This window comes from Panicum virgatum, chromosome 1N (assembly GCF_016808335.1).
Source record: "Panicum virgatum strain AP13 chromosome 1N, P.virgatum_v5, whole genome shotgun sequence".
NCBI classification, from domain to species: domain Eukaryota; kingdom Viridiplantae; phylum Streptophyta; class Magnoliopsida; order Poales; family Poaceae; genus Panicum; species Panicum virgatum.
In genome coordinates, this window is record NC_053145.1 from 20,006,906 (window position 1) to 20,027,820 (window position 20,915).

Sequence of the window (20,915 nt, forward strand, 5' to 3'; positions counted from 1 at the left end):
GTATGAAACTTGATCCTGGCATACATATAGATTTGCATTCGGTTTTGTCCTTAAAACCGGGTGTGAGAAAACCCAATAAGAAATTTATTTATTTGGTTCGTTGATTGTTTATTTGTGCAACAATAGGGATATGCTGATCTTACTTTTGTATTTAATCTCTTTTTTACTTGTTACCTAATGGAAGAGATAAAGATTAGATAGTTAATCGGGTATTTCGGGAAAATACGAACCCAAACCCAAAATTTCAGATATTTCTTTTTTCGGGTTAATTTCATATAGCATTTTTAGATACCCGAATTTTTGATTACCTAAATTACCGATTCAAATTAGCCGAACGCCCAGTCTTGCTCAGCGGGAGTACTTGGTTGCTACACCATGTCGATAGGGTGGAGGTGCTGCTCTAGTGCTCTTCAGTTTTATGACACTGCTAATTAATTATGTGGATTTACGTTCCATGCACATAACCAAAGGTTCTGCAATTTCTGATAAACATACATAAGAAAATAATTAACTCTTGTTATGCTTCAGACTGATAAAATTCTAAACATATAGAGATTCATTTAGTGCAATAAGAATAAAATGATAAGCCTCCATGAGTTTTAATAAACACATAGATATTTTGCTAGTTATAGAGTAATTTCACAATTATGAATCAAATCAAAGAACATCTTGATGATTGCATAGTTGGATGCTTCAATAATATTGTCGGGTGAGATAGTATTAGCTATACTATACAAGAATACACTATAGTAGTATATATACATTGTAGGCTTTAATATTCATACCAAGTCTCTAGTTCATTTTCTTCGTTCTACTTCATATATAGTTCAGTATCTTAACTCAAATTGTTTACTACTATAAATCTGACTGATTTTTAAAATATATTAAATTGAATTATTAGTGTCTCTATAAATTTAATTAAAATAGAGAATATGACCAAATTCTAGAATTAATGAACAATCAATTTGGAATGGAGGGAGTATTCACCCACCATCCCCAAGCGCCCAACGCGTCCATTCTCGTTCTCTCCACTCTCCACTCTCCACTAAAACCCAAAAAGCCGCAACGCAAACCCTAGCCTGTACCACAAATCTCAGCCGCCAGCGAGGGACACGCCTCGAGCCTTGAGCAGCGAGGCGAGTAAGGGAGAGCTAAAGAGAGATGGGGCGGCCGTACGCGGTGAAGGGGCGCAAGAAGAAGCGCAAGGTCGACGAGGCGGCGGCCTCGGACGCCGCACCGCCCGCCGAAGAGGCGGAGGAGCTGCCGCCGCCGGAGGAGGCTGGCGGCGAGGAAAAGGAGGGGGAGGATGGGGCGGCAGCGGTGGTGGAGGGGGAGGAGCACGCGGCGGTGGAGGGGCTCCCGGTCGTGCCCAGGCCGGTGGACGGGAAGTGGCGGCCCGGCGCCATCTTCGTGCTCGAGAGGGCCTGCCTCGAGGTCGGCAAAGTCGGCAAGGTACGGTAATTAGGCTGCAGCAAGAAATTGCTCTGCTTTCTTGTGATGTTCCACGACCAATTCGTGCTGGCTCCGTTGGATGATTTATGTACTGTTTGGGTTCGGTCCTGTGCTTAGATTAAGGGGCGATTTGTTCGAGTAATTGGTTTGTTCACACAGTTTTTGTACTGTTCGTTTGTAGGGAAAGGGGCAAAAGCTGAGTAATTTTCACCTTATAATGAAACTTAAATGTGCAGATTTTTGTGAGAAAAAGCACTAGCTTTGACACCTTCGGAATTGTGTGGAACTGCATGAAAAAAAATCAAGGGTGACAGAATGCTAGTGGATCAATTGTATGCCTTATATGAAGATTTGCTTACTGTCTTGTGATTTTTGTAATTGAACTGAAGGGAACCAAGTTTGAGGTGCTGGTTTCATGACTCTCGATGTAGGTGTTTGATCATGATTTTGCACAGGGCCAATTATTTTCTTGTGTTCTCAGGGCTTGTACCATAGTAGGCTCGTCGTTGTCAGTTTTTGGCTATAGATAATGCAATTCTTTCCTCAGTAAAAAGATCGTTTCTTGGCAATATTATACAATACCATTGTAGCAATGCTAATTAAACTTTACCATTCACTTGAGTGCAGAGTTGTAGATTTGCTGCAATAGATTGTTTATAGTTCCATTTATGTAAAAAAGCTTATTCAAACTTTCCTGATTTCCTGATTGTGTACAGATCTACAGCTTCTGTTTCATTTCAAACAAAATTTGAGTGTAAAACAACTATGTCATACATGGGTAGTAATCTTGACAATTTCGTTTACCATCGTGCGCAGACTATGCAAATCCTGAACTCAGATGATCATGCTAATTATTTGAGGAAGCAGAATCGCAATCCTGCTGACTATAGGCCTGATATCATTCATCAGGTAATGTCAATTTCTTAAAACTACTGGCTATGGATTAAAGATGTTCCCTTTATATTTGATCATCAAGTCCTTGCTTCAAAGTAAATGTAAATCAGACAACAACTCTGTATGAAATCATGAAGTATTTCATTGCTTATTTCCTTATCTATTCTTGTTTTCCATTTGATCATTCCAACGTCCTATATTATCTGTTTTGTTCGTTTGGTGGACTTGCCACAGTTTGGACCTCTTAGTATCTGATAGATTTGTCTGAGTGAGGTTACTCCAGAGAGCTTCTTTGTATATTATTCCACCAAAAACAAAACATGAGTGATCTGGTGCAGATTGGAATATAGTTGATTGGACCTGCCCAATAAGAATTTCTCTTACATACATTGAATTTGCTTCCAAAATATTTTGCAGGCTCTACTGGCGATATTTGACAGCCCTTTAACTAAAGCTGGAAGGCTACAAGCTGTTTATGTGAGGACTGAAAAGGGAGTATTGTTTGAAATCAAACCTTATGTCCGCATGCCACGAACATTTAAACGTTTTTGTGGTTTAATGTGTATGTTACTTATAAACTCATACCTTATGTACCTTTTGTGCTTGTATTCTTTCGATTATTATACTGATGTGCAGGTAACTAATGATATTGCAGCACAATTATTGCAAAAGCTGAGCATTACAGCAGTTGGGAAACGCGAGAAGCTCCTTAATGTTGTTAAAAATCCTGTTACCCGCTATCTACCTGTTGGTGCACGGAAAGTTGGTGAGTTTATATTCTTGAGTATAAACATGTTTCGATACAAGTTAGATATGTTAATTGATGTTTTTGAATACCTAGGGCTTTCATTTAGTGCTGAGAAGTCAGTCAACTTGTTTGACTATGTTGCTAAATCCAGTGATGATGAACCCCTAGTGTTTGTGGTGAGTAAAAGCTGTGACACTGTCATAAAGCTGAACAGTTTTGATTTGTTAATCTTTGTGCCTAATCCTGTGCTGTCTGCACGTTATTTCAGGTTGGTGCCATGGCCCATGGAAAGATCGACAAGGAATACACAGATGATTACATCCAAAGTAAGTAGTGATGTTTTAGAACAATAAAACTATCCGATGCTAAGTAAGATCAACTCAGTGGTGATGGTGACATTCTATATTTGTTAATTAATTCTAAATTTGCCCCGTGCACATGTTCAGGATTATGCCATAGGTTTCCTTTCAGTTGTAAGTTTACTGTATAGATGATTTGTCTAATTCCAGGAAGATTTCTTAGAAAAGTCTCAACTCAGCAGCAACTGGCCTTAACTTGGTAGCAACTTGGAATTATGATCCTTTTATTTTAAATGATGAATAAATTATCCCTCTTCTGACTATTTTGAGCATGAGCCATTTTTGCTTGTTCTATAATCTCTTTTGTAGAACAAGAAACTGTCAAATAAATGTTCAGAAATCAGAACCACACGCTTCTTAATTCGCTTGGACAAACTGCTAATTTAAATGTTCAGAACCACACACTTCTTAAGTCTCTTGGACAAACTGCTAATTTTTAGTCTCGTGTCTAGAGATGATTTTTCCCCTTTTTTTTGGGTGCCTTAGCTGTAAAGGCTGTAATATAACCATAGTGACCACTGTTCCTTATTGGTGCAGTTTGCAACTACCCTCTCAGTGCTGCCTGCTGTTTAAATCGGATATGCAGCTCCCTGGAGCAGAAGTGGAACATCCAATGAACAGAAATTTTGAAACAAACATCTGTGTTCTCGGTAGCTAGTAGTGTCGTCTTTTTTCTCCATCTTACATGTACTGCCGTTTTGATCCATACCTTGAGCTCCAGCAGTAAACATGACCATTAAATGCTTCAAATTCAATGTTTCCTTATGTTGCATTTTAAACGTCAATACTGGTGCTTAGGATTCTTGGCCTCAAACTGGGCCTATCGAGTCATTCTAGCAAAAGCAGACTGTTATATACGTGATTGGACTTGATTCAACACGTTGGCTTGGGGCAAGGTCACATTCTGTCAGATCTTATGCCTGGTAATGCAATACTCGGCTGTCACATTTTGCGAAGCCGAATGTTAAGCGCATTTGTTTCTCCTTTTCCTTAGCCATTGGCTTGTTAGATACAGTAATTATTGCAACAGTGGATAAACAGGCACATCATGAACCGTGGTTGTGGTACCATCGGATAGCGCCGCTTAAAGAATTATCCTCCTTAACATGTCAAACTTGATGAATATGTCATGAAGTGGTAGCTTCTTCTCTGGTTGCAACCAAAGGTTCTCTCTTTGGAAGCTCAATGTTAGGTCCTGTATAGCCGTGGTACCTCTTAGAACATTGCTTGGCTTGAACCCTGGAACAGCTATGCATATGAGGCGCAATTCGGTAATGGATGAGACAACACCAAGTGACAAGGGAGCATTTGGACAGATCCAGCCATCCCAGCAGAGCCGTTCCAGCTTAGGACGGTGTAGCACTTCAAGCTTCCCAGGCAGCAGGTGCACAGCTCCAGCACTGCAAGACGCGAGCCCGGTGCCCCATATATCTTCCATGACGAGAGCATTCCTATGTCGTAGTTGGAGAGGGAGAGCATTCCATTGATGACGCCAGTGCAGTCAGCCAGCTCTTTCTCGTGCACAATGGCAAGGTCTAGATCCTTAAGAGCCCCAGTATCAATTGCGTAGAGGGACAAAAACAACGGAGTAATGTCGACTCTCACAAGATGGACAATAAAAACATTGTCGGTCAGCATGCTGAGCCTATCTTCATCCTCCCCTTCTGACCGTGTCTGTTATTGAACTCCATGTTTGAGTTTTTGCACAAACGCCCTAGCAACGATACTATTCCCTCAAAAACTCGATGATCGGATTCTGAAGACTTGGAACTCAAGAGTTTTTATGAGGAGGCACCCCTCCTACACGGGGAGAGGTATCTAATTTTTACTGGAAAAAATCAGATCATACAGGAGTTCTGAAATATTCCGTGAAAATCTAGCAGAGTTCTGAAATATTCCGTGAAAATCTGGCAGAGTTATCTCCCATTTTTGCACAATCCCGAATGGGGTTTCAGCTGAATCACAATTTTTTTTTTGGAAAATAAACTGCATCCGCAACATTGGTGAAAGTATAATAATGGTAGTCATCCAGACAGGCCCTAAATCTTCTTATACGTTTGTTACAAAACAAAAGGCTTTACACACACCGCATTGGTTGCTTTATGCAAGGGAGAAGCAGATATGAGCAATTTACAACCCAACTGTGAGGAATCCAATATGCAAAGACAAACCAAGCTAACTTCACAAGGAGTTCCCTTCATCTACTCCTGCGAGAAAAATGATTACTTCCTAATTAATTCTAATTTTACATGACGTTTTCTATTATGTGTATTTAGAATAGCAAAGTAGACATACATAAATATGTTCACCGAACCAGCAGCTTTGACAAAATAAAAACAAATGGGGGCCAATGTAATTAAGTCGCTGAAATATGTAATTCTATGTTCTTCTCACCTGTTAAGTTGCTAAATGCTAAATATCCCCACAAATCCACAATCGACTGCAAACTGAGAAACTAAACACAAACTGGAACACCTAAAGTTACAGATGGTTCACAAATACTGCTGATACTTTGGATGATTTTATTTAGAATATGTTCACAAAGTATTGTTGGAAAATGTAAAAGGCTAGAACGTCCTAGGTCGTTATTGAGATAGACTTCTAAACTTAAAAATCTACAGCTGGATGCAATCAACGGATACAAATGGTAATTTTACAGCATGTTATCAAGACGACGGTCCATGACCTCCGATACTGTCTCCAAGAAGGTTTCCTCGCTGGTCTCTGGAAGGACAGAGTCCTCTGCTTCCTCGATCAGGGCCTCAATTTCAGATTCTTTATTCACCGTTTCCCTGCCCAAGATGCTGCCAATGTCGTAAGGCGTAAGCCCCCTCTCTGCACCCTTCTTCAGGAGCATGGTGCTCACTTGAAGAACACGAGCACACTGAGACGACAGCTCCCACCCATGGAACTTGAGCAGGGCAATGTCTTTGCCGGCGTCAAGTGATTTGATGTATGCTAGGGTTTCGGTACTGAAGGGCTCGCGTGCTTGGGGCCAGTAGAACCACTCAAATGTGCAATCTTCAAACTACAAAGGAACAAAGGCAATAGGTCTTTCATTAATTAACACTACTGGAGAACTGTACATCAGTACCAGCACTTTAGTACCGGTCACATAAGAGCCGGTACTAACGTACGTATACAGTACACGACGGGCACATTAGTGCCAGCTAGAATCTAGAGTCGGCACTAACGTGTCACCCCCAATGGTCAACAACTCACAGGCAATGGTCAAAAGCCAAGTTAGTGCCGGCTGGGTCCAGCCGGCACTAACTTGGCAAGGGGCAACTTAGTGCCGGCTGCAGCCGGCACTAAACATCGCCAGTTTGTGCTGGTTCAAACCACTGGCCGGCACTAAGTTGCCCCGTATATACCTCTTCTCTTCTTCCCCAGCCCGACCCATCTATTTGGCCGAGCTTCTCCTCTCTCCCATGGCGTGTTAGAGAGGAGGTGCTGCCTATTTTTTCCAAAATTTGTGAGGATTTCACCCATCCAAGTGCACTAAAGGTTAGCAGCTTCTTCCACTCTTCTTTTACGGTGTTTATTCTTTCGTTTAATGCTTTCTAGATAAAGAAAATAATGATTTTAAGGTTGAGGAAAAATGAGCATAATTTTCCGATTTGTTCATTAATTTGAGCAAAGTAGAATTGATTTGTTGCTTTTTAGAGAAGATTTACTAGATAGTTTGACTATGACACATTTAGAGTATTTTTTTTTAAATTATTTCACGGGGACATGTGTATATGTTATTATATAAAATTTTAAGGTTTTTAAGGATGAGGGAAAATGAGCATGATTTATCAATTTGTTCATTAATTTGAGCAAGGTAGAATTATTTGTTGTTTTTTAGAGAAGATTTACTATATAGTTTGACTATCACACATTTAGAATGATTTTTTCAAATTATTTCATGGTGACATGTGTATATGTTATTGTGCCAATTTATTTTGCTATTTACTTTAGGTTTACTAGATAGGTGGCCTATGACACATTTACAATTTTTTTCGAATTACTTCATTAACTTGTTTTTAGGAATAATGAGCATAATTTTTTTTTTAATTTGTACATAAGTTCCACAAGAAATAAGTTTCGCCGATAGTTTGCATATTCTAATTTCTTTGGATAATTTGTGTTGGATGTTGAGACATTTAATTGTGTACATTCTTTTAGCGACAATTATGCCAATTTGAGATATGTAGAATTGATTTTTGTTTTTATACGGTAATTAATTACAGATGGACCGGCAATGGATGCACGGCAGCCGGAGCACCTCGGCGTGGATTCAGGGTTTAAATTCTTTTCTCAAGGCGGCAATGGCAAATAGGTCGCCAAAGGGTTTAATGTGTTGTCCATGTAGTGTTTGCGAAAATAAAAAGGAATTCTGGAAAAGAGATACTCTATGAAATCACCTGGCCTTGAATGGATTCATGAGTAACTATAACTTTGGACCAAGCACGGCGAAGTTGGAGTTATGATGGAAGATAATGAAGAAGATACCGATGATGATAACAACCTTCCAGATTGGGCATGGGTTCATGAAGCAGGTGGCTTTCAAGATGAACCAATGGACGAGGGCGAAGCAAATGTTGCACAAGAGGAGCCACCTGACGAGCTAGGTCAGGCGTGGCTTGATGCACAGAAAGACAGTGAGACTGTGAAGGAGGCATTAAAGTTCGAGAAGATGTTGGAGGATCACAAAAGGCCGTTGTTCCCTAATTGCAAACTAGAGCAGAAGAAGTTGGGTACCACGCTGGAGATGCTAAAATGGAAGGCAACTAATGGTGTCACCGATAAAGGATTTGGTGAGTTATTAAAGATTGTAAAGAACATGCTTCCTGAGGGTAATAAACTGCCGTCAACAACATACGAAGCTAAAAAGATGGTTTGCCCTCTTGGATTGAACGTGCAGAAGATTCACGCATGTCCTAACGACTGCATCCTGTATCGCGGCGAATACGAAAACTTGGAAGCTTGTCCTGTTTGCAGTGCATTGAGGTATAAGATCAGGTGAGATGATCCAGGTGATGTTGATGGGCAGCCGGTAAAGAAGAGAGTTCCCGCAAAATTGGTGTGGTACTTCCCTATAATACCACGTCTGAAGCGCTTTTTCAAAAATAAGGATAACACTAAGTTGATGCGATGGCACAAAGAAGACCGTAAGGAGGATCACATGATCAGATATCCAGCAGATGGGTCCCAGTGGAGAAACCTTAACCAAGAGTATCCTCAATTTGACAACAACCCAAGGAATATAAGATTTGCTCTAAGTGCGGATGGAATGAATCCGTAAGGTGAGTTTGGCAGCGCTCATAGTACATGGCCCGTGACCCTATGTATGTTCAACCTTCCTCTTTGGTTGTGCCTGAAGCATAAGTTTATCATGATGCCGGTGCTTATAGAAGGGCCAAAAGAACCCGGCAACGACATTGATGTGTTCCTGCAACCCTTGATGGATGATCTCTTACTACTCTGGAAAGAAGAAGGTGTACGTGTGTGGGATGAGTATAAACAGGAGTCCTTCAACCTCCGAGCTTTGCTTTTTGTATGCATCAATGATTGGCCTGCACTTGCAAAACTTTCGGAACAGTCGAACATGGGATACATGGCCTGCACCCACTGTTATGATGAGACCGATAGCATTTATTTGAAACACTATAAGAAGTGCGTACACATGGGCCATCGTCGATTCCTTCCTACCGATCACCCCCTAAGAACCGAAGGGAAGCATTTCAAAGGAGAGCCCGAAACTCGTCCTAAGCCTTTGTTTCGTAATGGAAAGCGTGTGTTCTCGATGATCAAGGATGTGAAGGTAGTATTTGGAAAGGGTCCCGGTAGCCAACCTGTTCCCAAGGATGACTAAGGACATGTTCCAATGTGGAAGAAGAAGTCTATATTGTGGAACCTACCTTATTGGCAAGTCTTACAGGTTCGCAATGCAATTGATGTGATGCATCTGTCGAAGAATCTTTGCGTGAACCTACTAGGCTTCCTGGGAGTGTATGGTAAGTCAAAAGACACATTGGAAGTAAGGTGCGACATGCAGCAGCTAGCTGGACGACAAGGCTTGCAACCCGAGAAGAGAGACAAAGGACGCCACTATTTAAAACCTGCCAGCTATAATCTGAGTAAAGAGGAGAAGAAAAGTATGTTCGATTGCTTGAACAGTATCAAGGTCTCGTCTGGGTACTCATCAAATATAAGGGCATAATAAATGTGAAAGAGAAGAAAATCCAAAACTTGAAGTCCCATGACTGCCACGTCCTGATGACACAATTACTTCCGGTTATACTGAGGGGTGTTCTACCGGAAAATATGAGATTGGCAGTTGTAAAGATTTGTGTGTTCATGAATAAAATTTCGCAGAAAGCAATTAATCCAAATAATCTAATAAAGCTGCAGAAAGACATTATCGAATGTCTTGTCAGCTTCGAGATGGTCTTCCCACCTTCCTTCTTCAACATTATGACACACCTTCTAGTTCATATTGTGACAGAAATAACTATCCTGGGTCCTGTTTTTCTATACAATATGTTCCCTTTCGAGAGGTTCATGGCAGTATTGAAGAAGTACGTGCGTAAACGTTCTCGCCCAGAAGGATGCATTGCTAAGGGCTGTGGAACAGAGGAGGTCATTGAGTTTTGCGTTGACTATCTTCCTGATCTCAATCCGATTGGGCTCCCTGTGTCACACCATGAGGGGCGACTAAAGGGAAAAGGCACACTAGGAAAGAAATGTAATATGAACATCCCTTGTAGTGAATTCAGCCAAGCAAACTTCACGGTTCTTCAGAATTCATCCAAGGTGGCTCCATATATTGACGAGCACATGAATATTATACAATCTGAAAATCCATAGAAGAATCTTGCTTGGATTACACGCCAACATATAAAAACTTTTGACGGCTGGTCCAGACGAAAATTATTGGGTAACAACACAGTTGATCAAGAACTTCAATGGCTTGCTAGGGGACCATCAATCACCGTCCAGCAATACCAAGGATACGAAATCAATGGGTATACATTTTACACGAGAGCTCAAGACAAAAAAAGCACCAACCAAAATAGTAGTGTCCGTATGTGTATAGTAAACAATAATGGAGAAAAGAACAACTACTATGGTGTCATAGAGGAGATATGGGAACTTAAATATGGACCCATAGTTGTCCCTCTGTTTCGTTGCGAATGGGTGGCTGGAGAAGGCGTAACGAAGGACCGGTATGGGATGACCATAGTTGACTTTAAAAAGATTGGATATAAAGATGAACCATTCGTTCTAGCCAAAGATAGGACACAAGTGTTCTATGTGAAGGACATGTCGAGCAAACTGAAGAAGAAGTCGGATAAGACGCCTAAAGCAGACAAGGCTGGAAATGAGCCGAAACGGCACATAGTTCTTCCAGGAAAAAGAAAAGTTGTTGGAGTTGAGGATATTTCGGACAATTCGGAAGATTATGACCAGATTGATGACCTTCCTCCATTCTCAATTGACGTTGACCCCAGCATCCTCTTATCCAAAGAGGACACGCCTTACTTACACCGTGATCACGCGCAAGGCACTTTCGTCAAAAGGAAGATTATCAATGTTGCAGTAGATAATGATAAAGAGTAGTAGTTTTATATAAATTATATGTTGTATTTTCTCATTAAGTGATGTAATGTAACACACCGTGTCATATTTATCTCAATTCTCGATACTATTCATGCAATTAGGACACAATATCATCTTCAAATAATATTATATTTTTGCATGGTATAAATATTATTTACTTTCACTAATTTTGCATTACTAGAAGCGTTGAAACATTAAATTACAAACAAATAATCAAGTAATTTGCGAATTGATTACATCATTGTATAGGCTATTATAGAAAAGTTTTTTCAATATTTTTGCATGGCTAAAAATGAAATGTATTCAATTTATTACGAATAATAGAAGCATATATACATATAAACCCTATAAGCTACACATAATTGATAATGGAAGCATATTTGTTCATTTACTTCAATTACTATTATTATTGTATAGATATAATTAACAATATGCTTAAAAAATTAAGATATCAATTTTTGTTATATTAATCTATTTATTAAGCCTAATACGAATAAATTTACTAATATTAAAAATTTTGTGTAAAAGGGAATTGGCGCGGGCAAGTTTTATTTCCCGGCAGGTGGGACAAGTTAGTGCCGGCTGGTAATTCTAGCCGGCACTAACGTGCGTACGTTAATTCTGGCTAGAATTACCAGCCGGCACAAACATGGAAAGATGACGTCACAGAGGGCACGTTAGTGCCGGCTGATAAGGCTAGCCGGTACTAACCGAGCACTGCCCCAACAAATCCCCTTCCTTCTCTCCCACACTTCACTAAATTCAGATCGACATCGCCCCGGCCTGCCCCCCTGCTCGCTCGCCCGCGTGCTCTGCCGCCCTCATCCCCGGCCGTGCATGGATCCCTGGCCGTCCCTCACCCGTGTGCGCCGCCGCGCATCGTCGTCGACCTCCCCGGCCCGGCATGCCGTGCCGGCCGCGTAGCCCTCGCGTCCCCCGCCGCGCCGGCGCGAGCTAGTCCCCGGCGCCGCCCTGCCCCGGCCCCACGTGCTGCCGCAGCCTCGTCGTCGTCGCCGCCCGGTTTGCATAGCCCTCGCGTCCCCCGCCGCGCCGGCGCGAGCTCGTCCCCGGCGCCGCCCCGACACCGCCCTGCCCTGGCCCCGCGCGCTGCCCCGACCTCGTCGTCCTCGGCCGCGCCACTGCATGCCTCATCGTCGTCGCCGCCTGGTCTGCGCAGCCCTCGCGTCCCCCGCCGTGCCGGCGCAACCTCGTCCCGGGGCCGCCCCGACGCCGCCCCAACGCCCTGCGCTCCGCCGGAAACGGCGCCGGCCCGCCTACTCCTGCCGGACGTGAGCCCTCCGCGAGGTCGGCTCGTCTGCTGCCATCCAGATTGCGCCCACCACCACGCCGGCTCCATCTCCTGCCATTGGGATTCTGCCCCTACGACACAATCCTCTTCGCCCAATCCCAGGTACCAAAAATTTGTGCAATGATCAATTAAGCATACTCTTCTTGTCTCATCTGCAAATCAATTAAGCATAGATATAATAGAGGAAAACTTTGGAACCCAAAATTTGTGCAATGATCTCGTTAAACTTAGTACCAAAATTAACCAGATTAGTATGCTGGAGCTTGGCTATATGAGCTGTACTTCATTTTTAAACTGTGTGAAACCTTGGCACAAGCATAAACAAATGAGCACAAAGAAAATATAAGTTAAGCAGCTGTACAGAGCTTACATAAGAATAGATAATATTTTCCAAGATTTAGTAGAGATGAGAACACTAACAAAAATAGTTGAGATGGAATACCAAAGAAGCAGACTGGAATTGTTTCATCATAAATAGTACTTCTATGATCAACTGAGGGTGTTCATGCAGAGAAGAGCAACGCTGTTGCGATGGCAATGGCAATAAGGAAAGAACACGAAGACCTAATGCCCATTAATTAAGCCGTGCAATCTCAGCATCTGACAGACTCCCAACTGCATGCTTGAGGAAAAAATGTACCTGAAACATGATTAATCAGTATCAAACTAACAGGAAATGCTATAGTGCATTTACCCCATGTGATCAGATCTGGCAACATACAAGAAGCTGCTTTGAATGCGAGGTAATAGCTTCATAGCACCAATGGCTACAGGAAGAGCATCATTGGAATCTCTTAAGGTTGACAGAAATCTTGAAGCTGCGGCTGGGCCTCCACCATTAAGTGGATCAGTGGTTAGCAGTTTGACAAGTTGGCGGCCTTGCAACTCTCTCCGCAAATCAATTGATGAAGAGGCACTTTCAGCAATAGATAATATTATAGTTATGTTAAGTTGAGAGGCTGCCATTGTTTTCAGACCTCCATTCAAGTGGTAGCTAGTTCATGTTAGTTTACATGTAACTGCTGAAAATTTTTCTTGTTAGAAGCAAAATTTTATAGCTTTGACTGACCTTATGGGTTCATGAACATAGGCATACCATGCCTATATTTCAGGGGTGTTCCATATTCTCTCATGAATAAATATAAGGTTCATCACTGTTTTTTTAGCATCACATGACCACATGTTATGAATTGCATTTGTTTTTTCTCTACTTGAACTCCATGTGTGGACTTCTATTCTTATTGCTGATTTATTGCTAGTACTATAAAATATTTTTATTCATCAGTGGACCGCACGTATATTTTACTAGTACTATAAAATACTTAATATTTTTTATTGTTTTAGTTAGTGGAAATGGATCCTACGGACAACCAAGACGACTTAATGCACGAACTCATTCGTGGTAGTGTTGGGTACGTTGCTGACCCAGAGTTTGATGAGGCCGAGAATGATGGCACCCAATTTTTAAACTTGCATTATCATGGTGATGAGGAGCCAGATACTAATGAGGAGGAAGAAGAAAATCTTGAGGAAGCCGAGGTATAAAAGTTTTGTCAATTTTTAAATTTATATATATACGCTTTGACAACTTGTATTAATTTTTAGATATTATTTCAGACATCAGGATCGAAGAAGCCTAAACAGAAACGTGGCTCCAAGAGAAAGATGGTAGGATGTACGACCATCACGGAGATCGACGAAGCAACCGGCGAGCCACTAGCCCCTGGCAAAATTAAGACGACGTTTGTAAATCAATTGGGATATCTTGTTAGGGAAAGCGTCCCCATAAAGTACAAGCTTTGGAAGAGAAATAAAGTCTCTGATCGACCTGAAGATATCGTGCCAGATTCAGAGAAAGATTTGTTATGGAAAGAGGTGTCGTTGCACTTCAACTTTCCCCCAGGCAAAGCTGACAAAGTAAAGGGATGGGTATTTAAGAAGATGGCAATTTAGTTCGGCTCGTTCAAGAAAAAATCGGTGGCAAACTTTGTCAACAAGGGCCTCACACCAAATTTTGATAAAGTCTGGAAGAAGCAACGAGAGCGGTGGAATGAATTCGTGAACTACAAGCACAATGCTGACAATGTGGCAGCCTCGATTCAAGGCAAAACAAATGCTAGCAAAAAGACAAACTTTCATACACTTGGGCTGGAGGTTATAAGGTTGCTATTCCGAAATGGGAAAAGATGAAAAATGATTTAATTGTAAAAGAAATCGTGCCGCAGACCTTGAGTTGGCCCAAACCAGCAAGGTATTACTTCTATGCTCATGGAGGCACACTAGACCCCGACACTGGAATGTTTGTGACTAGCGACGTACTAAGAGAGGCTGCCCAAAGACTCGACGACGCAATGAGGCATATGGAAGAAGGAACCTTCCAGCCCAATAGAGAGAATGACGAGCAAACTTACGCTCTTGGGAATACGGAACACACTGGACGGATCCGAGGCGTGGGCGTAGTTCCATGGAAATTTGGCTTTTCCGGAGATCTCGAAACCTACCGAAGTCGATGCAGAAGCAAGGCAGTAGTGGCAGAGAAGATCCATAGCCTAGAAAATCGGATAATGTCACTTGAGGCAATAGTTGGGCAACGCTCGGACTAACCAGCTGCCAATGTGGAGATCAGGCCCCCCCTCTCAGCGTCGTAGCAGTGTTGCTTCCACGGAGCACCCTAATTTGGGTGCCGACAGGCCGAGGGACCCCATTGACGACATCACCGTTAGGACCCAATGTGAGCTTCTGGTTCTTTATGGGAAAAAGTTCAAAGTTTGTGCTGAGGGTTATGCGAAAGTCCAAGAAGAAGGTGGGACAATACATTGCCAGCCGATTCCTGAAGGATTCGCCAGAGTCTTTGTTGACCGAATTACTAAAGAATGCTGGGAAGACATGGACCTCCCGATCCCTATAGGTCCTGAAGAAACAGAACTACAACATGCCGTACACACATGGATCGCTTGGCCAAAGCGCGACATAAGATTGGTGCAAGCAGCCACAGATTCCGCTCGGTGCTCAAGGCAAAGATCACCAACGCCAGCTGACAGGAATCCTAGTGTTGGTCCACCTTCTCCACCGCCTGCAAGGGACCCCAGCATGGATCCGCCATCACCAGCCGCACAAAGTGAGCCCAGTCCGGCATCACCAGCCGCACAACAGAATCAGAGTCAGCGACAGAGGGCATACACGGTACCTTCGGTCCAGCCTTCTCATAAGCAGCAAAGAAAGAAGAAAGTGAAGGCTCCAGAAGATGAAGAGGTAGAAGAATCGTTTCAAACCTTCTTGCTTAAGCGCAAGCTACAGAGGGAGGCTGCGAACAAGGAGCCAGAAATAGATCCGGTTGTAAAGGCACAGTTCATTAAACAATTCATTAAAGATCCCACCAAGGAGAAAGAAAGGGAATCAGATTATGATCGGCACATCAGAAAGTGCTACAGCAACCCTAAGAATCGGTGGATTAATGCAAAGACCGTTCCCAGCTCGGAGAGCAGTCCAAATAATCGATCCCTCCGTTGATAGTGCCGCGTGAAGAATGTCCCGATGAATCAAGAGATCCGTTGACCATGGCTGGGATGATATTGCAAACTGATCTAACAAGGGCTCAATTGCTTGGGGAGGCCCTACAGAATGCCTGTGGCAAGAAAAAGTTTGTACTTGGTGAACCTTTGATATGGCCAGAGTTGCTAAGTTTCCTACCAACGAGAATGGCCGAGTTACACAAATGGTATGCCGTGCAATCTAAAGCTAAAGGATTAGAGATGTTCCCAGCTCGGATTAAAGATGAGCATTTCTGGCGGGGGGAAGATGATGTATATGTCGAGTTTGCAGCACTTTACGATTTATACCATCAAGATGCCCTTCACAAGTGCCTCATGAGTGTATGGTGTATGTAAGTATTTTCTCTCGTTTCATTATTTTAGCCTTGTGTGTTGACTTCATTATTTTAGCCTTGTGTGTTGACTGATCCCCGCTTTTGTTATTTCCCATAGGTCAAAAATTCAAATTTGCCGAAAGAAGAACTTCCATAACGTCGGCTTATTGGACCCCGATGTTATACACGGGGAATCGGTAGCGCGCAAGCCTGAAGAGGTAGTCGATGTTATATACAGGGGATTGCGTAAGAATAGCATGTGTCCCTTCATTCTATTGCCATACAATCATCAGTGAGTCGTCCTTCGTTAGCCTCTTTTTCAATCCCTTCATATTAATAATACTAATTAATAACTATTATAATCAACATTAATTGGTTATATGTATGAATATGCACAGCTTCCATTGGATATTGGTTTGTATTATGATTGAGGAGCACAAGGTCTATGTGTTCGACTTGTTAAGGCAAGATAAATCAAAGTACCAAGACCTCATCGACCTGATAAATATTGCATGGAGTCGCTACCTCCGCAAACACATAGGCTTGAAAGGTGAAATCGAGCCTCTTCGTTGGTTGACTGAATTTTCGGTATGAATATATTCTCGCTACTAGTGTCATTCGTAATAAACATCAGGAAAATTTTATATCGTAACCCACATTTGCCCATAGTGTTTGAGACAGGAGCAAGGAAACAACTTATGTGGATACTACGTATGCGAGTGGATCGGCACGTATGCAAGTGAAAAAGGGCAAATGACACCGGAGACATTCAATGTACGTGAGCACAATCATATCTACTCATTACTTTAATTCATTATTTTTCATTCTCATGTTTTTATTTGAAAATATGACAGCATTTGAGGATGAAAGAAGAACTCATTGAAATGGCTCGGGTTAGGGCAATTCAAGAAGCTATGTGCGGATTCCTGCTCGATGATGTCATAAATCCTAAGGGCGAATTTCATGGCGATCTCCGTACAAGCGTCGCCAAAGAAGATCTGACGACGAGGAAGCTGATACCTTACTATAGTTTGATGCTTAATAATTTGTAATATCTCAAGTACTTTTGAACTCCTAAGTGTTCCATATCTGAACTCTATATGTATGTACATATATTATATATATGTAATATTATATTAGTGTGATGCGATGCTAATATTAGTGTGCAATAAGTTAATAATACGGTCCTAATATTAGTGTGCAATACGGTACTAATACGGTCCTAATATTAGTCTGCAATACGGTTCTAATACGATACAAATACGCATAGCAATATGTATGAAAACAAAAGAAAATAAAAAAAAGAGAGAAACATTTAGTGCCGGTCAGTAATACCAGCCGGCACTAGAGTGCCTGAGACCGCTCGTGGTCGCGCACGTTGGTGCCGGTCAGAGTAGCCGGCACTAACATGTTGTCACATTAGTGCCGTCCATTTAGTGCCGGTCACAGGGACCGACACTAACACGTCCTGTGACCAGCACTAATAAGCATTTCTCCAACAGTGTAAACTGAGATATCATGAAAGGAACTGACTAGAATAAAAATATTGCTCAGCTAACAATTTCTTGAACTGTCTTTGATATTAGGGAAGAATGCACAACATAACAAAGTTATAACAAATATAGTATTAAAAGCAGACTATATGGTTGACACCTTACACAAACAAAACATTTAGTGAATAGGATATTAATAAGGCAGTGTATCTTATGGAAACCAGAGTACCCATACAAACTACGAAAACTCCGATCTAGGCCACAGGATTTGGATCCGATGGATAGGGATGGAGGTGGGTTCCTTTTGCACTTAACACCCCCCTCAACCCATTATAATTGGAATTTTTGCTAAACACCCCCTGCCTGGAACCCCACCCGTCGCAGCCGCCCCGCCCGTACTGCTCCGCTCGGTTGGCACGGGTGGCCGCCGCCCCTCACGTGTTGGCCGCCGCCCCTACCGCGATGGAAACCCACCACGCCATGGCCATGGACTCCGGCGGCCGCGACGCCATGGACTCCGGCGGCCGTGACACCATGGAGCCTTCTCTGCATCCAGTTCGGAACCTGCAATCCCAGGCGATTGAATTGATGCAGGAAACGATCGAGCATAGGAAAAGCAGAGCCACATGCTTTGCATTGCACATAGTACTGCTCCACTAGGTAATTACAGAGGAGGGTAGAAAACAAAGCAGGCAGAGGCGTTCATGTCATCCTCATTCCAGAGTTCTTCCCAACAGAACTGAACAACACATACCACCTAAACACTGCTTCTTTGTTCCGACCCCCTCAAGAACTGATCGTCATCATCCTATTAGGACTCCCTACATAACACTAAACACATGTTCAACGAGGACCGGCGGCGGCGTCTAGTACGAGGGCGGTGTGCAGCGACGAAACCCTCAGGGGCCGGCGGCGGCCGCGTCGAGCACCGGCGGCGGAGCGGCAGGCTTCTCCACGCAAAACAGAACCGAAGGGGTGTCGTAATCGCGGACTCCTTCGTTGCTGCGGGTTTTTTTTTGCACAAAACGGGAATTATGAAGGCTGCAGGCGGGCGGTTATTTGGAAATTTGCCCCACCTCCACCCCTATCCATCGGATCCAGATTCTGTGGCCTAGATCGGAGTTTTCATAGTTTGCATGGGTACCCTGGTTTTCATAGGATACGCTGCCTATTAATAAATGAAGATATTGTTGAAACTTTATAGCTTGCTGTGCTGAAAAATAAGTACGGTTTGGTAATTGAAGTGAGCTAAACAGTAAAAATACATACCTTCTCTGGGAGGCAGTATCCATGATCAATTGGAACCAACTTCATGTGATCTCCATCTTAGCACACTAGTATGTTCCCTGCATGACGATCAGCATTCGCTAACCTAATATCTAACACGGCAATTTTCTGAACCTCCTTGACAGAAAAAGCTCGAGGGCCCATATCCTCACAACTTCCCTGATTCTCCACAAACATCTGCAATGATCCAATTTTAAGTTCCTTCCCCATATGAAAAGAACGAACCAATGCAGTGGGAGGTACGCCAGAAAATCCGGTACCATCGTGGGATCTGCACCCATCAGTTGGATGGTCCAGAAGATAAGCCGCTACCTCTCTTAGTGCGCCTTCCCCGACTCGTGTGCCCCTTTTCAACCCCTCACCATCAACTGACAAAGGAAGGCCCCTGGGGTTGTTCTCTGCCATGGGTTCCTCATCTATAGGCTTGAACATTGCAATATTTCTTTCACCTGACTGATCCTTCATAAAATAGACTCCCCCTGAACCCTCTGCTGACATGACAGGAAGGTATCCATTTTCCAGACCAGCAATTGTTGTGCCGATCATGTCCATAATGGCAGGAGAATGCTTCACATTTCTGTTAACGACAATTAGCTTAACGGGAGCACTTCCATGATTAGCTAGTTCTATATTGTTCAAGGCAGCATCTGTGTGGATGTTTCCTTCATCTTCAGTGGTAACAACTGTAACCACAGTTTCTTTATCAATATTTTTTGTTCGCACCTTTGCTGGATCACGGATAAACATGTGAATCACTACATCATCCTTCTTCGCAATATCAGTGATCAACTGGTGATCCTCGAGCTCCTCATCACCAAGTACAAGCCTTTGATCCTTTAGGCTCTCGATTTTCTCCCCAGTCTCAGCAGCAATCTTGTTCTTGAGGTACCCAACATTGCGGCCACTCTCCACCTGGAACTTAAACTTCTTCCCGTTGGCAATCTCAATCGTTATCGCACGGAGATCAGCCAACCGGACAACTAGGTGAAGAACATTGCCATCAGCAAGCCCATAATCCCTGACACGTCGGTCCCGGCGGTGGGTGGCCCACCCTCACCAAGACCAACTATGTCGAGTGGGCCGCAGTCATGGAGGTGAAGCTCCAGGTGCGGCATATGTGGGAGGCAGTCTGGTACAACGACGTCGACTACGATGAGGATCGACGGGCGCTGGATGCTCTCATCGCAGCAGCCCCGCCCGAGATGCAGTTCACACTTTCCAAGAAGCGAACTGCCCAGGAGGCCTGGGACTCCATCACTGCGGCACATATCGGCAGCGACCGCGCCCGCAAGACCACTCTCCAGTCACTTCGCAAGGAGTGGGAGAACCTAGCCTTCAAGCCAGGTGAGGATGTTGATGACTTCGCCCTCCGTCTCAACACTCTGCTGCAGAAGGTGGTGCAGTTCGGCGACGACACCTACGACGAGGAGAGAGCCGTCGAGAAGCTCTTCCGCTGCGTCCCCGAGAGGTACAGGCAGACCGCTCGCTCGATCGAGTCTCTGCTGGACCTCTCCACCATGATGATCGAGGAGGCGATAGGTCGCCCGTCGACAGCGACGAGCCACAGCCTCCCCCGGGAGGCATCTCCATCGGTGGGAAGCTCCACCTTACTCAGGAGCAATGGGAGGCCCGTGCGCGGTGACAAGAGGAGGGGGAGCCCTCTTTCTCGACTGGTGGCCGCAAGCGCGGCAAGCCGCGAAAGGGGCGCGGAGGTGCCCAAGCTGGGGCACGAGGGCGCGCCGAGGGTGGCGCCCGCGGAGATGCTCAGGGCGGGGCCAGGGACTGCCCGCAGCGGAGGCGTGGGGGCCAAGCCCACGTCGCAGAGGCCCAGCCGGATGACGAGCCGGCTCTGTTCCTACTCCACGGGGACTTGGAGCCGCATCCGGCGGCACCGCCTGCC

At 43.7% G+C, this 20,915-nt stretch overlaps 2 protein-coding genes across 2 annotated transcripts; one reads left to right on the plus strand and one right to left on the minus strand.

Moving 5' to 3' along the window:
- The first annotated feature begins 1,030 nt into the window (after positions 1–1,030).
- LOC120655469 (ribosomal RNA small subunit methyltransferase nep-1-like) lies at positions 1,031–4,412 on the plus strand. Its single transcript, XM_039933304.1, has 7 exons — positions 1,031–1,452; positions 2,269–2,361; positions 2,764–2,908; positions 3,002–3,112; positions 3,188–3,270; positions 3,363–3,420; positions 3,991–4,412. The coding sequence occupies exons 1-7, from the start codon at positions 1,162–1,164 to the stop codon at positions 4,068–4,070; spliced, it is 861 nt and encodes a 286-aa protein (XP_039789238.1). The 5' UTR covers positions 1,031–1,161; the 3' UTR covers positions 4,071–4,412.
- An 8,409-nt stretch (positions 4,413–12,821) lies between these two features.
- Positions 12,822–20,283, minus strand: LOC120653402 (phosphatidylinositol 4-kinase gamma 4-like). Its single transcript, XM_039931154.1, has 3 exons — positions 20,247–20,283; positions 18,998–20,067; positions 12,822–13,010 (listed from the first exon to the last, which is right to left on the minus strand). The coding sequence occupies exons 1-2, from the start codon at positions 20,281–20,283 to the stop codon at positions 19,055–19,057; spliced, it is 1,050 nt and encodes a 349-aa protein (XP_039787088.1). The 3' UTR covers positions 12,822–13,010; positions 18,998–19,054.
- Positions 20,284–20,915: the final 632 nt, after the last annotated feature.

What these genes read in the sequence shown, in the direction of transcription:
- LOC120655469 (XM_039933304.1), top strand. Translation starts at nt 1,162, where the DNA reads ATGGGGCGGCCGTACGCGGTGAAGGGGCGCAAGAAGAAGCGCAAGGTC. An exon ending in AGGTCGGCAAAGTCGGCAAG is followed by an intron (nt 1,453 to 2,268) that starts GTACGGTAATTA and finishes CATCGTGCGCAG; the next exon opens with ACTATGCAAATCCTGAACTC. An exon ending in TGTTGGTGCACGGAAAGTTG is followed by an intron (nt 3,113 to 3,187) that starts GTGAGTTTATAT and finishes TTGAATACCTAG; the next exon opens with GGCTTTCATTTAGTGCTGAG.
- LOC120653402 (XM_039931154.1), bottom strand. Translation starts at nt 20,283, where the DNA reads ATGTGCCGCAGTGATGGAGTCCCAGGCCTCCTGGGCA. An exon ending in AGTCCCAGGCCTCCTGGGCA is followed by an intron (nt 20,068 to 20,246) that starts GTTCGCTTCTTG and finishes GGTCTTGGTGAG; the next exon opens with GGTGGGCCACCCACCGCCGG.